At 35.5% G+C, this 16,327-nt stretch overlaps 1 protein-coding gene across 2 annotated transcripts; it reads left to right on the top strand.

Moving 5' to 3' along the window:
• Positions 1-2,067: 2,067 nt before the first annotated feature.
• Positions 2,068-5,431, top strand: LOC121797733. 2 transcript variants are annotated; one of them, XM_042196435.1, is made up of 6 exons: positions 2,068-2,612; positions 3,490-3,701; positions 4,016-4,283; positions 4,371-4,456; positions 4,548-4,639; positions 4,754-5,431. In XM_042196435.1, the coding sequence occupies exons 1-6, from the start codon at positions 2,400-2,402 to the stop codon at positions 4,960-4,962; spliced, it is 1,080 nt and encodes a 359-aa protein (XP_042052369.1). In that variant the 5' UTR covers positions 2,068-2,399; the 3' UTR covers positions 4,963-5,431. The 2 variants fall into 2 exon arrangements, with proteins under 2 accessions (XP_042052369.1, XP_042052360.1); XM_042196426.1 differs by having other exon boundaries at positions 2,071-2,612; positions 4,013-4,283.
• Positions 5,432-16,327: the final 10,896 nt, after the last annotated feature.

Raw genomic sequence — 16,327 nt, 5'->3', positions numbered from 1 at the left:
GCAACTCGAGATAATAGGAAAACAAAGCTTAACCCGTAAGACCATCCGCAAAGGCGCCTAGCGCACCGCCTAGCCGAGCGTTGACGCTAGGCGGTCCATTGCAACCGCCTAGCCAATTTTGGAATAAAAAACCGCCTAGCGCTAGGCGATTTCGGGGCACTGGGCGATCCGCTCGACGCTATTGCAGCGTCCGGATCGCCTAGCGCATCGCCTAGCTGATTTTTTAATTTTTTTTTATTTTCGAAACACTATATATACGCATTTTGCACGTCATTTTCATTTGCACCACTTGTTTTAACGAGTACTCTCTCTATCTTAATTTCTGTACAAGATCAACACCGAGAAATGAGTAACGCCGGTGGTAGTAGTGGTGTTAGTGGTGGGGATGCTGAGGAGTACGATCGTATAATGAATGAAGCGCTAGAGGCCTATACGAACCGTGAGATTGATCGATGGATGCAGATGGCCTTGCAGCCGGCGGTACCTCGACCTTGCCCAGTGGTCCACCGCTGAGAAGTGATTGATCGTGATCACGTAGCTGCACATTAGCGCCTATACGAAGACTACTTCGCACAGGAGCCGCGGTTCAACGCCAACCATTTCAGGCGCCGTTTTAGGATGAGCAGGGCCCTGTTTATGCGTATTGTTAACGCTTTGGAGCATCGATATCTGTATTTCCGCTTCAGGCACGATGCGGCTGGCAGACCCGGCCACACACATATTCAAAAGTGCACTGCGGCAATCCGGCAGTTGGCCTACGGAGGCGCGGCAGACATGTGGGACGAGTACCTCCACATCGGTGAGACGACTTCCCTTGAATGTATGAAGTATTTTTGTCTGGGCGTGATTGAAATATTCAGTGATCAGTACCTTCAAAGCCCTACCCCCGAAGACTGCCAGGATCTTTTGCGGATGCACGGGGAACAACATGGGTTCCCGGGGATGTTAGGCAGCATAGATTGTATGCATTGGGAGTGGAAGAACTGTCCCGCTTCCTGGAAGGGGTTCTACACGACCGGCTACAAGGGAAAGAATTTCACGATTATCCTCGAGGCCGTAGCTGATTACCGGCTGTGGATTTGGCATGCGTATTTTGGGATAGCCGGTTCGAACAACGACCTCAACGTCCTCAACTCGTCACCACTTTTCAACGAGCATTGCCAGGGTGTTGGTCCGGCCATCAGTTTTGTCGCCAACGGCAACCGGCATGATATGGGCTACTACTTGGCGGATGGGATATACCCTAGGTGGCCCATCTTTGTGAAGACGATCCGATGCGCATCAGATGAGAGGAAGGCCTACTTTGCGGCACGACAGGAGTCGGCGCGCAAGGATGTGGAGCGCGCATTTGGTGTCCAACGCGTTTGTGGCATGTCGACTGCATTGCTGATATAATGTACGCATGTATTATCATGCACAACATGATTGTCTAAGATGAAGGTGTACAACTGACTAGTTGGACCAATGATTATAATGAAGCCGGTCCAAGCCACGGCGTGGCCGCCCCCAACGTACAGAGTGGGGTACCTCACGATGAAGCCGACCGCCTCCAAGAACACTCCGACATGCGCCAAACGGAGGCTCATATTCGACTCCAAAAGGATTTAATTGAAGAGTTATGAGCGCGGAGGACTGCACGACGTTAGTTTTTTTTTAATTATGTAAATTTTTTTAATTAATGTACTTTTTAAATTTTAATAATATTATTGAATTTTCTCGTATCTGTGTCATAAATTTAATTCCGTATTTTGTGTGATTGTTAATTATTTGTTTTATATAATTTTGAGTGATGTGGCTAGGCTATGGCTGTGCTATTTGCTTGTTTTGATGATGTGGCAGGAGGATTTTTAGTGTTAATGAAGTGGCAGAAGGAGTTTGTGGCTAGACTATGACTGGGCTATTATTGGGCTATTCTTATGGTGGATGGGTAACGAAAAATGTTGCAAGAACGAAATCTTAAAGTAAAGCTCAAAGAAAACTTGGAACAACAGTAAACTCAAATAATAAAACAAGAAAGCAAGACTAAAAATAGAAAAGTGAACAAATGTTTCCCAAAAATTTCTGATTAGAGTTTCACAAGATGTTGATTTATTGTGAATAAACAAAAATGGATTGTCAGCAGGGTTAGTACTGTCAATTGCAATCCCGAATCCTCTTCACTCTCTCTTGCTTTGTTTTCAATCACAAACTTTGATTTTCTTATTTAAGATTTAATGCAAAACCCATTCTTCAAAACCCTAATAAACAAAAATCCCCCTTTGCCCAAATTTCTATTTAAAAACCCTTCAAAACCCTGAATTCGTCGAGTAATCAATTCAGTCTTACATCGAGCGTTTGCTGCACAACGTCAATTGGTAGGAATTGCTGTCGTTTTGAGTGCTGAGTTCTATTGTGGAAGAATGTCAACGAGGAGGAGAGCAGGGGAGGAGAGATTGTACTACTGCCCACCGGCGATGAGGCGGCGGCAGCAGGAGCAGGAGCAGGAGCAATCGGAGCAGAAGTCAGCCTCGTCGTCGCCGCTACCGGAGAGTAAAGGATCCGGGTCGAATTCGTATTTGAATCTGTTTTTGGAGCACACCACTCCCGTTGTTGCAAGTCAACATTTTACTAAGGTAATGTTTTTCGTTTCTCAGTTGTTGAATTACAACGTGCTTAATTTTTACTTTTTCAGTGAGTTCCTTTAATTTTTAGGGATATTTGGGCATTTTGCAATTTCGATGTAGTTTGGCTAGATGAGATGGCAACGATAATGATAACTATTAACAATGTGACGTTTTTGTGAAGTGGGGTTGATTCTTTGAAGCAGTGGGAACCAATTGGATATACTTTTTTGTTGTTGTTATGAATGGATTTTACTTCGAATCTCAAAACCTCTATAAAACGAGAAGCACTGTAAAAACCTTGTATGCTCATTGTGTGGAAATTTGATAGAGAATGTGTGTTCTTTTGTTTATCTGAGGTTGCTTATGGGCTAAAGTAATGGGTTAGTTCAAACTTCTGTAATCAAGGTGGTTTGTTTGTGGTGTGTTTAGTGCTACTTTATGTCATTAGCTGACTAGATAAACCATGGGGGAGTTGAGTTCGTTGGTTCTTCAAGTGATATAATGATTCAAGACTGAAATTTGATAGAAAATCAATCGCATTATTGTTGATTTTTCTTCGAACACTTCAGCCACCTTCATCTCAACTTAGATAAATCCTAAGAAACCCTAAAGTTTGAGTTTGAAATTTCAAGATATAATTTTAATAGGAGTACGTTTTTTTATGATGAGGGTGGCTTTTGCATAGTAATTCACACAAAATACTGAAAGTTCAACAATGTTTTATTAACAAAAAATAAAAAAATAAATTTGGAGGGGCTGTGTAATGATTAATGAACAATTTGCATCTATCTCATTATGACCCTAGTTTTACTAATTTTGTGTTCCACATTTTGATACTATTAATGAAAAATTCGGGGTCTAATTTGATGCATTTGGAGATTTACAGACAAGTATGATATCTTGGAGAAATCGTGGTGCTGAGTTCGATCCATACTTCATGCTCGGGGATCTTTGGGAATCTTTCAGGGAATGGAGTGTTTATGGAGTTGGAGTTCCCCTCCATTGGAATGAGAGTGATTCTGTTGTCCAATATTACGCACCATCCCTCTCTGGTATCCAATTGTATACAGATCCAACGCGCCGTGCTGTGGAACACAGGTGGGTTCTTCTTTTGTTTTGGGGTGCTAGTTTTGTCAGCATCACCATCTCTAATGCTTTAGTTTTTTTGGTTTCATTGCCACTTAACTCACAAGTATTTTATTCAAGGTATGTCAATGTGTCCAGGAACTGTGAGGTAAGAGTTAAGGACCATTTGCAGGGAGAAACTTGTTGACCGTTGTGCTACATATGTTTATTCACTTCTACCAACATTTTCTTAAGGCTTGGATATTCGTAGTTATCTTGGCATGCTGATATGTGGTCAAGGGCAGCAATAATTCTTTTTTTTGTGTCAACTTACATACTGACAGAAGACATGGTGAGGAGAGTGATGCTAATTCCTCCAGGGGGATAAGTACTGATGGTGATAGTGAAGGAACGGATAGAGGAGCCAATGATGCTCGTGGATCTTGTAACCAGAAGAACAATATTGGTCATGGATTTAGAAGATATGCAGGGGGAAACAACCCTTCTATGGAATCATCTGTGGATGGGGACGATATCAGCATGCCTCCTGGTCGACTTATGTATGAATACTTCGAAAGGGAGCTCCCGTTTCATCGTGAACCGCTAGCTGATAAGGCAAGTCTTGTTCTTACTGACCATTCTTTGACTGTTTAAGAATTCTAGCATTTATCTTAAAAGATTGTGTTTGATTGCATTCAACAGATGTCAAAACTTGCCTCTCAAGTTCATCAGTTAAAAACATATATGAGCTGTGATCTGTCTCCTTCAAGTTGGATTTCTGTTGCTTGGTAAGCTCTCTCTTAAGATTAAACAAGAGTTGAATGGCTCGGTGATGATGGTAACTTGTTCTCATTTAGAGAATTGTGGCCTTGTTTGCAGGTACCCCATATATAGGATACCTGTAGGCCCTGCTCTACAAAATGTTGATGCATGTTTCTTGACTTTCCATTCACTTGCTAAACCTGTGAAAGGTGACTTTTTACCTATCTTTACATTTCTTGTTTTCTTCTCTATTGCTGTTTTAATCATTACAACTTGCTGTCGGTTTAAACTATAACCTGTTCATATGTTTGCATTCTATGAAGGTGGGTATGATGCTAGTAGCAAGCTCTCCCTACCTAGCTTCGGACTTGTTTCATACAAGTACAAAGCCGCGGACTGGAATGAGAACGGAGTTGACGAAGGCCAGAAGGTCAAATCCCTCTCACGAGCCGCTGATCATTGGCTTCGGCTACTGCAAGTTGATCATCCTGACTACAACTTCTTCATGTCGCACAACAGTTACTGGAGATAGTAGGATAACCGCAAGAACTCATCTCCAACCGTCTCTATACTGCCTTCAGCATGGTAGAACCAACCCTCTCATCCTTGCCACGATACAGGCAGTAAGCGGTGTGTGTCTACATAACTGGTAAATGATGATGGAGGTTTGCACGGGAGATGCCTATTACGGTGCAGAGGAACTTTTGACACCCGCCATAGTAAGTAGCTTTCCTATAACCAAATGCATATATTAGATGTTTGGTGATGGATTTTGAACTTCTGAATGATGGATAACTGTCTTACTGGCCTTGCCTCTTTTCTCTCTCCTATTTTTTTATATCTGAAATCGGGCCATCGTCCTGATTAGGCTGCCTGATGACGACGAATGTAGTATATCATGTATACAACCTTTTGGCTATGTAATACCGTATAGATTGTATATTAATAACCTGCCTGCGATGCGTGGTTATATTTAAATTTTGAAGTTTTTTTTTGTGTTTCTTGATGTATTGCAATTTACTTGTTCATTTCAGTTCATCCTGATATAGGGGATGCAAGTATGAATTTAATCCAGTATTTTGAATAGGAAATTGATAGTGTACACTATGTGCAACACTTGTTTATGTTACATCATCTTACATCCATTGCTTGTGTCTTAATTTTAATTTAATCAGGTGATTTGAATATAGGAAATTGATAATATGGTTTACACTATGTTACATCATCTTACATCGCCTCTCTTAATTTGAAGTTAATCAGGTGTTTTGATTCCAGGAAATTGTTAAAATGAGAGTTTACACTATTTATAATAACACTTGTTTATATTAGTACATTATCTTGCATCTATTTTTTCCGACTTGTGGATGCATATATAATTGAAATAATTTTGAATAGTGTCTATTAAGTGATTAAGTTTTTTTTATTTTCACAACTTCAGTTTCTTACATTTGGAACTGTATATTTACCAATGTTTTAAAAACCAGACCGGTGAACGAACCGGAGAAGTTACTGGTTCATGGTTCAATCGGTTCAACCGGTTTAATCACTGGTCGAATCGTTATACTGTTGCAAATACATATAGTTAAATATACACTATACAAAAGGTAAGTATTATATTGCTAATTCAATACTTAATTATTAACTATAATTAAATAATAGCCATTAGATATTCAAATCGAGGGCCTAGATCATCAGTCCCGGAATGTCAATGATTAACAAAAAAACATCAATAAGGGTATTAAGGTCAATTTATAACAAATTAGTTGTAACTAATTTTTGAAAAATATCAATTAACTTTAAAACCCATATAACTTTCTCGATTTAAAGTATTTTTCACACAACATATATCAAATTAAAGATAATTTCACAAGGATTCTAACGAGATCTAACTTGCATATGTTCCGATGTCAAAATTTGAATTTTTTTTTCAAAATTTTCAAAATTCGTTAACAGTTATATATCAATACACGACACATAATATGTCAATACAATGCTTGTACAATGTCAATATGAAATTGTATTGACATTGTCATATCTTTGTGTTGATGTATTTCATACACTGTATTGACATTGTGTTTCTAAACCCTAAATTGATAGTTGCTATTATCTTTTTAATATTAAAAAATGAAAAATGAAATTACACATGGCAAATTGTAGACCACAAGATTTCTAAAATCATATGGTCTTAAATTAGTTGTAGTTAGCAATTAAATGATAAGTTAGCAATTGATCACTCTCCCTATACAAAATATATTAAATTTACATATAATTAGTTATATATATAAAAAACGTTAACCTTATATATAATTAGTTGTAAAAAGAAATATTAAAATTTAATAAATGATAAAAATTTAAAAAGATATTATAGATAAAAAAATTAAATATATAAATGATTAGTTATTGTAGATAAAAAATATTTATTCCTATATATAAATAGATAACATTCATTTTAACTAAAAAACGTATTGGAAGAAATAATCAAACATGAATTTTTAGTTATTTTAAGTAAAACTACATATTTATATAAATAGTAATTTGTATATAAATTAAGTATATAAAATAAAAATATTAATATTCAGTAACAATAAATTATACACAATATTAAAAACTATTAAACTCTATGTATAATTATAAACTCTTAAGTATATTGTAAAATATTAGTGATTGTAAAAGTATAATTAAAATATAAGAAATATATATTATAATTAACAATTTCTGAAAAGAATATAAAATTAAAATGAATTATCTTAAAAGAATATAAAATTAAAATGAATTATTAGTTTCGGTGGAAAAAGAATTTTAGATTTAATGTATAAGAATAATTAGTGTTCATAATATTTTCAAAATGACCATGTAGTGGAGTGTTAAAGGAGTTGGTATTTAGAGATGATATCATTTGTTCAATCTCTAGCAACAACAAATTTTAAAAAAATATTTTGAAAAGTAAAAAATCGGTTTTCGGCACGGTTGGACTGGTTCCACCGGTTCGCAGCGGTTTAATATGCAAGTGGTTTTTAGGTTCCACCGGTTCGCGGCGGTTGAATGTGCTAGTGGTTTTTAGGGGTGAACCAGACAGGACTGTCTGCCGATTCGCATTTGAACCGGTCGAACCGACCGGCCCGGTCTGATTTTTAAAACACTGATATTTAGAGATGAGATCATGTGTCAAGCCCTAGCAACAACAAATTTTAAAAAAATATTTTGAAAAAATGAAAAACCGATTTCCGATTCACGGTAGGACCGGTTCCACCAGTTCGCGGCGGTTCATTGTGCAAGTGAATTTTAGGTTTCACCGGTTCGCGGCGGTTCAATGTGCTAGTGATTTTTAGGGGTGAATCGGACCGGACTGCCTGCTGGTTCGCAGTTGAACCAGTCGAACCGACTGGTCCGGTCCGATTTTTTGAACACTGATATTTACGTTACGGACTTTACTTTACAGTCTCGATCTTTAACACCACAAAGATTAGTACTCTCTCTGTCCCAAGGAAGATGACCCTTCATTCGGCGCCACGAGATTTTATACAATTTTTTTTTATGTGTTAGGTGGGGAGAATAAAGTAAAAGAGTGAATAAAGTACAGATAAAAAGGTTTTGTTTTTAGTAATGAGTCATCTTAGGTGAGACAAACTAAAAAGGAAAGTGGACCATCTTCGATTGAATGGAGGAAGTAGTATGCAATTGAGTTAAGAATAATACTTAACTTCGTCCTTCTGTAGTAGAGGCATTTCTTTTCGTCACGGGAGTTAAGAAAAATTGTTTTAAATGAGTTAAGTAAAAGGAGAATAAAGTATAAAGGAAAAAGGTAGAGAGATGAAGAGAGAGTAAAGTACTTTTTGCCAAAAAAGGAAATGACTCAGCTCCAGTGAGACAATCCAAAGAAGAATACGACTCGGCATCATTCATGCGAGGTGGGCTGCTCTCGGCCTAGCGTCGCACAATTTCTAGTAGGGTGACTAGGATTAGGGTTTCCGCCTATGGCTAAGGTTCCTGCGCGGTGATATCGGCCTGTTATCGGACTAACAGCCGCGCCGCGCTCCCTCTGTCGATGTTGCTTGCGGCGCAAGCTAGGGTTCCACCTCACACTGGTGGCACGCGCGAGCCCTTGCTGGTATGCTCGTTACCCTCTTGCTCCCACTACTTCGAATACATGTAGCGCGATCCGTCTCGTCGCAAGCGCCGGCGAAACGCCCATCTCGTATACTCAAATTATTCAAGTTTTTTTATTCGCTTGTTCTTGAGTTTATTCAAGCCAAAAAAAGGCTCTGATACCAATTGATGGGATTTGCAGCGGAAAAACAAATATATCAAAGTTTGATCTATTTAGTAGATTACTTAGACGAATTCCATTCACGCAGTGATCACATGTATCATGCATAAAACTAGAATTAAGGCATGTTTTTGATTAACTGAAACCTAAAGCATGCTTTCTACAGAGATAATTAATCACCTTGATGATTCTCCAAAGAATCACAAATAGCTTGCTACTTCTCCATGTGATGATTTTTAATACTAGACCACGAAGACTGATTCTCGAACAATATTTCGATATCAGGGTGGGCTAATCTTATTAAAATACTCACTCCGTCCCCAAAAAATAGACTAGTTTTTCCATTTTTGGTTGTCCTCTAAAATTAGACAGTCTAAATAAGGAAAGTTTTGAACAAACACACATCACTAATAATGTGGACCCCACAATCCACTAACACTACTTCGACTATCTTTTTCTCCCTCTCTCTTACTTGTTTCCTATATCTCTCTTACTTTATCAATTCCACATTAAAACCCGTATTATATATAACTTTGTCAATTTTTGGGGGACGGAGGGAGTATATAGGACATGAAAAAAAAGAGACAAAAATTCTACAAAGTGGGGGACAATTTTTCTCGGAGTTTATACTGTCTCTCATTTATTCTTCTATCTATTAAGGTACATATTGGGCCACACCTATTGGATGCACGCCACACCTATTTGTCTTTTAACAAAATTGAACCTCAATTTAATTCAAGCACAATAGAATATTATTATCAGTCACTACAGTAATAATATTAACTTACTTATCCAAATCCAAAATTATAAGTAATCCGAGTTTCTTCATTTAATTAATTATTTCCCGCGCTTAAGATTAAAATGTCTATTAATTAATTAATTAATGTCCCTCTAATGACTTAATTAATTAATATCTTATTTAATCCAAGAGTGAACTTGGCAAGAAATGCTTATTTATTATTCACACAATAATATTCCAACTAGGTAGGTTCCGAATAATAAAACTTTATTACAAGCTCCTCTTGAGAACATTATCAAACCAGACTCGTCTGGGGCACAAATCAACATAATAGCAATTCGAGCACTACTGGATAATTAAAAACGTTTCTTTTTGGCACGGGATTTAAGAAAAGTTATGTTAAATGGGTTAAGTAAATGAAGAATAAGAGCATTAGCAGTGGGGCGCCCTAAGGGATGCCCTAAAGCCCGCCCTATGCACCGCCACGTCAGCATTTTATCCTCCTATCCTTCCACCTGCAGTGAGCCGCCCTATAAGCCTCCCTAAAGGCCGCCCTATAGGTTTCACTATTGTTTTGTTAATTAATTTAAATGTTTTCAAATATGTCAATGCAAAATAATTAAAAAAAATACCACGATTAATTAAAAACGGTAAATCCTACATTGATTAAATAAAAAGTTTTACACGAGTTAGAAATGAAAAAAAAGTTGACTACTCTACAAAAGTCCCAACTTGCGGCGCAGCTCATCGATCATCCCCTGGAGGTATTTGGCTTTGGCTGGGTCCTGACATTGCTTGAGGGCATTGTGCGTGTCCAACAACGTCCTCCGGTTGGCGGCCGCTGCCAACTCCGCGTAGGTTCTGTACCCGGCCAACGTGCACCACCCCCAAACATCGGATTATTCGGACTTGGGTATTCACCGGAATCCATTTTATAGTGTAATTTGAGTGTGGAAAAGTGAATGGAAAGGTTACAAATGAAGGTGGGGTAGATGGTATTTATATAAATAAATTTTTCAGAATTAAAAAATAAAAATAAAAAAACAAAAACGCGTTGCATTGTCCGCGTCGCCCACAGTGGGCGGACGATGCCCTATCGTCCGCGGACGATCTATAGGGCGCGGACGATGCATCGGGCATCGTCCGCGCACCCACAGTGGGCGGACGATGGCGCGCCAGAGGCATCTGGCGGCCTATCGTCCGCCCCATTGCGGATGCTCTAAAGTAGGAAATAGAAAATGTAGAGAGATGAAGAGAGAGTAAAGTAAGTTAGATGAAATATGTTCACTTTTACTAAAAAGGGAAATGGTTCTACTACTATGAAACATACCAAAATAGAAAAATGACTCTACTAATATGGAACGGATGGAGTATTATTTACTACTATCCAAAATATCAGGATTTTTGGGTTGCATAAAACATGCACCATTTAATGAATCAAAGTAATGTATAACCAATAATTTATTCTCAAAGCTAAATATATTGATTAAGAAATGATAGTTTATTAAGACCTCGTCTTTCCAATGTAGTATAAAAACTTGTCTTGCTGTTAGATCCGTTCAGTGCCATATCGTACCAATGTCATCTTATTTCGCTAAGGCTTAGAAATATACAAACTGACATTGCAACCTTTCACGATAGGTAGTCAAAGCATATCTAGGTTGTGAAATAATTTTTTCCTTTATTTAGAAATAACCGTGTTACCTTAAAGTGAACGTCGCCCACAACCGGTCTACTAAAACAAAGACTTAAACTTGTTTTGTTTCTTATATATTTAAATATGTAAAACAACCATTAAATGTAAAAACATAAAAGCATTATAACCAAATAATCTATTATTCCTTGGAAAATAAAATAAAAATTTTTACAATATAATTACTCGAAAGGTGATTTAAAGTATTATCAAAACTCTAACAGATCACGCACGACATGATGCGTGCCATGGTTCGCATCATCTTGACAGCATGCTTGGTGATAGAGTTATTATCAGCGCCATTCAAGTAGGTTTCAATCATCTCTCCAAAGTCTTCTGCAGTTTTGGGATATCTCCATTGAGACCATTAAACTGAGAGTACTCTTCCTTCGAAACGTCGATCAGCTTTTCGACATGAACTTTGATGCCTGCTGTAGGCCTGTAGCCATTTCTGCTTCCATGATCTAGAGACAGAAATTAAGGATGCTTGTAAAACTTGTACCAATTCTCCTTCGCAATTATATTTGGTCTTAACTATTTAATCACATATAAATGGATTTGACAAAGGAATGTAACTTTTTTTATAATCAAACGGTTGTATATATTTGTTCTCGTAATTCTTCAAACAAATGCAAGAAACCCAAGATTATCAATGTCTACAAATGTAAATAACAAGGAAAAAAATTTAATTGAATGTACTCCCTCGTTCCTAAAAATTTGTCACATTTTTCTATTAACTTTCGTCCCAAAAAAAATTTTATATTTCACTTTTTATCATTTGTGGTGGTGGACCGACCCTACATTCCACTAACTCATTCTCACTCACATTTGATTATACTCCATCTGTCCATGAAAATTAGTTTCATTTTGCCATTTTGTCATTTTGGGATGTCCACAAAAAATAATCTTATTTCTTAAAATGGAAAGTTTATCCCTCATGCTTTTCTCACTTTTTCTCTTCTCTCTATTACTTTACCAATATTTCACTCTAAGGAGGGAAGGTATATAGAAAAGATATATCATATACTCCCTCCGTCCCGGGCTACTCGCCCCTTTCCTTTTCGACACGGAGATTAAGGAATGAGTGTATAGGAAAGTCAAAAATTACGGCTGTAGGTGAAAATTTTTACTAAAAATGGAAAGAGTGCAAGTAACTTGGGACGCCCAAAAAGGAAATAAGTGCAAGTAGTGCGGGACGGAGGGAGTATTTACTTTCTTAAAAAGTGATTACACCCTTCTAAAAAATAACATATTCCAAAGAAAAAAGATATATAGAAAGGTAAATTAATTTATTTAAAAAAATAATCATATAGAATACATTAAAAAACATAAAGTGTAATACTTTCTCAAAAACTTTTTCCCTTGGAGAATGATTTTTCATTAAAAGAAGGTAAATATTGTATTTATAAGATTTTACCTCTCCATTGATAGAGAGGTAAAGATACCTCTTCAAAATGGGAAAAGGTAGATTACCTTCTTAAATACCTCCCCTTGGAGAATGATTTTTCATTAAAAAAAAGGTAAATATGATAATTATATTAGTTTACCTCTCCATTTAGAGATGCTCTAAGGGGAAAGATATTGAGAAGGTATATTTTTCATTTACCTTCTCAAAAAGGTTATTATACGTTCTTCAAAAATGAAAGGACTCCAAGGAAAAATGGTAAATTAAAAAGACAAATAAAATAACTAATTTTGTACCTTTTCTATCAAGAATAGGTAAAGATATATCTTCTCAAGATGAAAGAAGGTATATAATACCTTATCAAATACCATTTCCATTGGAGCATGAAATTTTATGAAGAAGAGGTAAATATGGTAGTTATTTCTCTTTACCTCTTCATTTGCCATTTCCCTTGGAGATGCTCTTATTTTTACCAACTTTTTCTCCCACCTCTCTTACTTTACCAACTTCTCATTAAAACTCGTGTCATCCACAAATGAGACTATTTTTTGTGGACGAGGGAGTAAAATTTATACTCTTTAATGATAAGACTCACATTACATTAACTTTTTCAACCTACTTTCGTTACAATTCTTACAATCCGTACAGGGTCAAAATATGACAAAATATAAGGCACAATATGTATACAAAAATAAAACTGTGACATCCGATAGAGTAAAAAGTACTCTATCCGTTTCATGTTAATATTGTCATTTTTCTATTATGAAAAGTTTAAAGATAATTGAGTTATTTCTATTTTTGGCAAAAATGAACTCTCTCTTTTACTTTATTCATTCTTAATTTCTCTTACTTTATTCTGTTTTACTGGCCGAAAAAAAGTCTCTATTAATGAGGAAGCGGATGGAGTAAAAATTAATTGAATGTATCAGTAGAGGGTACTTTCTGGGTTAAGGGAAATAATACCAATAATACGGCATCGATAAGAATCGGAGAGAATAGCTCTAGCTCCTTGTGGTTGGTGTAGACCAACGGAGATACAATTTCCGGCAAATCCGCGGGCAAAATTCCGTCGAGGGAGTCATCGGATGTGATAGTGCTGAAACTTGTTGAGTGGCGGAGAGCAAGTTGCCTGAACTCTTCTTTTTTCAGCCCGGCTCCGACTAGTCTCTCCCAGTTGTCGTAGTTTTTAGACATATCAAACAAATTGGCTACACAAAATATGGAGTATATAATATGTGTATCCATGTGTTAAGATTTTTTATAGGTTTTCTTGTTATAAATTGAGGCCAGGGGAGGTAACTAAGATTTCATTCAAGGAGATGTATGATCGAGCGTCATACATTTGACTTCTACTCCCTCAATTATGTCGTAGTGGAGGCATTTCTTTTTAGCACACGATTTAAGAAAAATTGTATTAAATAAGTTAAGTAAAGGAAGAATGGAAATGAAAGGGTAAAGAGATGAAGAGAGAATAAAGTAAGAGAGTGTAAAGTAAGTGAGAAGAAATGCATTAACTTTTATTAAAAATGTAAATGACTTTACTAGTATATATTAAAATGGCAAAATGACCCACTATTATAAAACGGAGAGACTAACATATATAGCAAATTACATTTATTGCAGGTGGGGTGGTCGGTGTGACTCCGTCAACTTTGGACTTGGATCCTCTCCTTCATAGTGGGTGTTGTGCACTCCCACCCTAATTTTTTATTTATTAAATATAAGACTCACATTTTGTCATTTTGGTATGTCTCTCAGTAAGAGTCACTAGTAGATTCCATATTTACTAACTTACTTCACTCTCATTTTATTATAAAACTAATATAACGAAAGTGGACCGCATATTCCACTAACTTTTTTAATTCACCATTCTTTATATTTAATTAAAATTTGCGCCCACACTAAATTTAACTTCTATTATGAGACAGGAGAAGTATTAAAATAATTTTAAAAATTAGAAAAAATTGATATGCCAGTGCACAGCACCACTGCTACGATTCCTCCACGGCAGGGGATCCAAGTTCGTCATTTTAACAAAAAAAAAATTTCTGTCAACACGACGTGGAATGTGGATCAAGATAGGCATGCACAAGGGTCATGAACCGCCGGTTCCGGTTCATGAACCGGCGGTTCAAGGTTAAAGAAATGCTTGAACCTGAACCGGCCCGCCTAGCTCCCGGCGGTTCCGGTTCAGGTTCAAAAAACCGCCGGTTCATGAGGCGGTTCAAAACCGCCGGTTTTTTGCCTGAACCGCCGGTTCCGGTTCATGAACCGGCGGTTCAACCGAAATTTAAAAAAAAAATTTATTTATAAAAATTGATTTTTATATTTAAAAATAATTTTTACAAATAAATGAATACTAGAAATTCATAATTGCCCATATATTTTTGATGGGCTTACGAATTTATGAAACCATTCTTGGTTGTTTCTCTTTTATAGAGACATCCTAGAATGTTTTATGTTTCACTTTCGATGTGGGACAAAATCATTCTTGGTTGTTTCTCTTTTATAGAGACATCCTTGAATGTTTTATGTTTCACTTTCGATGTGGGACAAAATCATTCTTGGTTGTTTCTCTTTTATAGAGACAACCTTGAATGTTTTATGTTTCACTTTCGATGTGGGACAAAATATGTTGAAGTATTTTCTTTTATAACTACATGTTTAGAGCATTCATTCATCTTTTTCCAATGTGGGATACACAACTTTCTTTTGTCTTCTACTTTCTTCATGTTTTGTGTGATGTATATAAACAAAATTATAATTCAAATATATTCTTGATTGATAAAAATAAAGAATTATTGAGAAATATGATTTGTACATAGAAAATATTTATTTGTATAATAATTATTGTTAGGTTTATACAATTTGTAGAAGAATTATTCTTTCAATGTATAATATTATTTATTAGTTAACATATACATAAATTTATAAACATAAGCAAATCATTAATGATAAAGAACTAATGAATAATAGTTTATGAAATAATATTTGTTGTTAAGTTATAATAATAGAAGATAGAGTATTAATACAGACGAAAAATGATGGACGATCTATTATAAACTTACAAATAATGACTTTTATTCCACATTGAAAGAAAGAGTAACACATCCAAGAATGTGTAACTATAAAAGAGAATAATACAATATACTATCTTCCAAATTAAATCAAATCCAATATACTCTCATCCAAGTATTGACATTTAAAAATCAAATCCAACTTTAAGTATGGAGTATTTTTTTTTGTCTTTTTAGTCTTTATTATGTATAAAATGTGCTTAAACAAATTTCAAACAATAAGGTGAAAAATTACAATTTTATTGATAATAAATTTGAATAAGACTAAAAATTACAACTTATAATGAATATATTTTATTTATAAAAATTAATACACACTACTTAAAGTTAAACCTTTTGATTTTTAAAATATCAATACTTAATATTGGACTTGAGCATTTAAATTAGAGGAGAGTGTATTGGATTATTCTTTTTTATAGTTACACATTCTTGGATGTGTTACTCTTTCTTTCAATGTGGAATAAAAGTCATTATTTATAAGTATATGATAGATCGTCCATCATTTTTCGTCTATATTAATACTCTATCATCTATTATTATAAATTAATAACAAATATTATTACATAAACTATTATTCATTAGTTATTTATCATTAATGATTTGCTTATGTTTATAAATTTATGTATATGTTAACTAATAAATAATATTATACACATTAAAAGAATAATTCTTATACAAATTGTATAAACCTAACAATAATTATTATACAAATAAAT

The sequence above is a fragment of the Salvia splendens genome, chromosome 1 (assembly GCF_004379255.2).
Source record: "Salvia splendens isolate huo1 chromosome 1, SspV2, whole genome shotgun sequence".
NCBI classification, from domain to species: Eukaryota; Viridiplantae; Streptophyta; class Magnoliopsida; order Lamiales; family Lamiaceae; genus Salvia; species Salvia splendens.
Note: the sequence above shows the minus strand (reverse complement) of the source record. Positions and strands in the feature narration are given on the sequence as shown.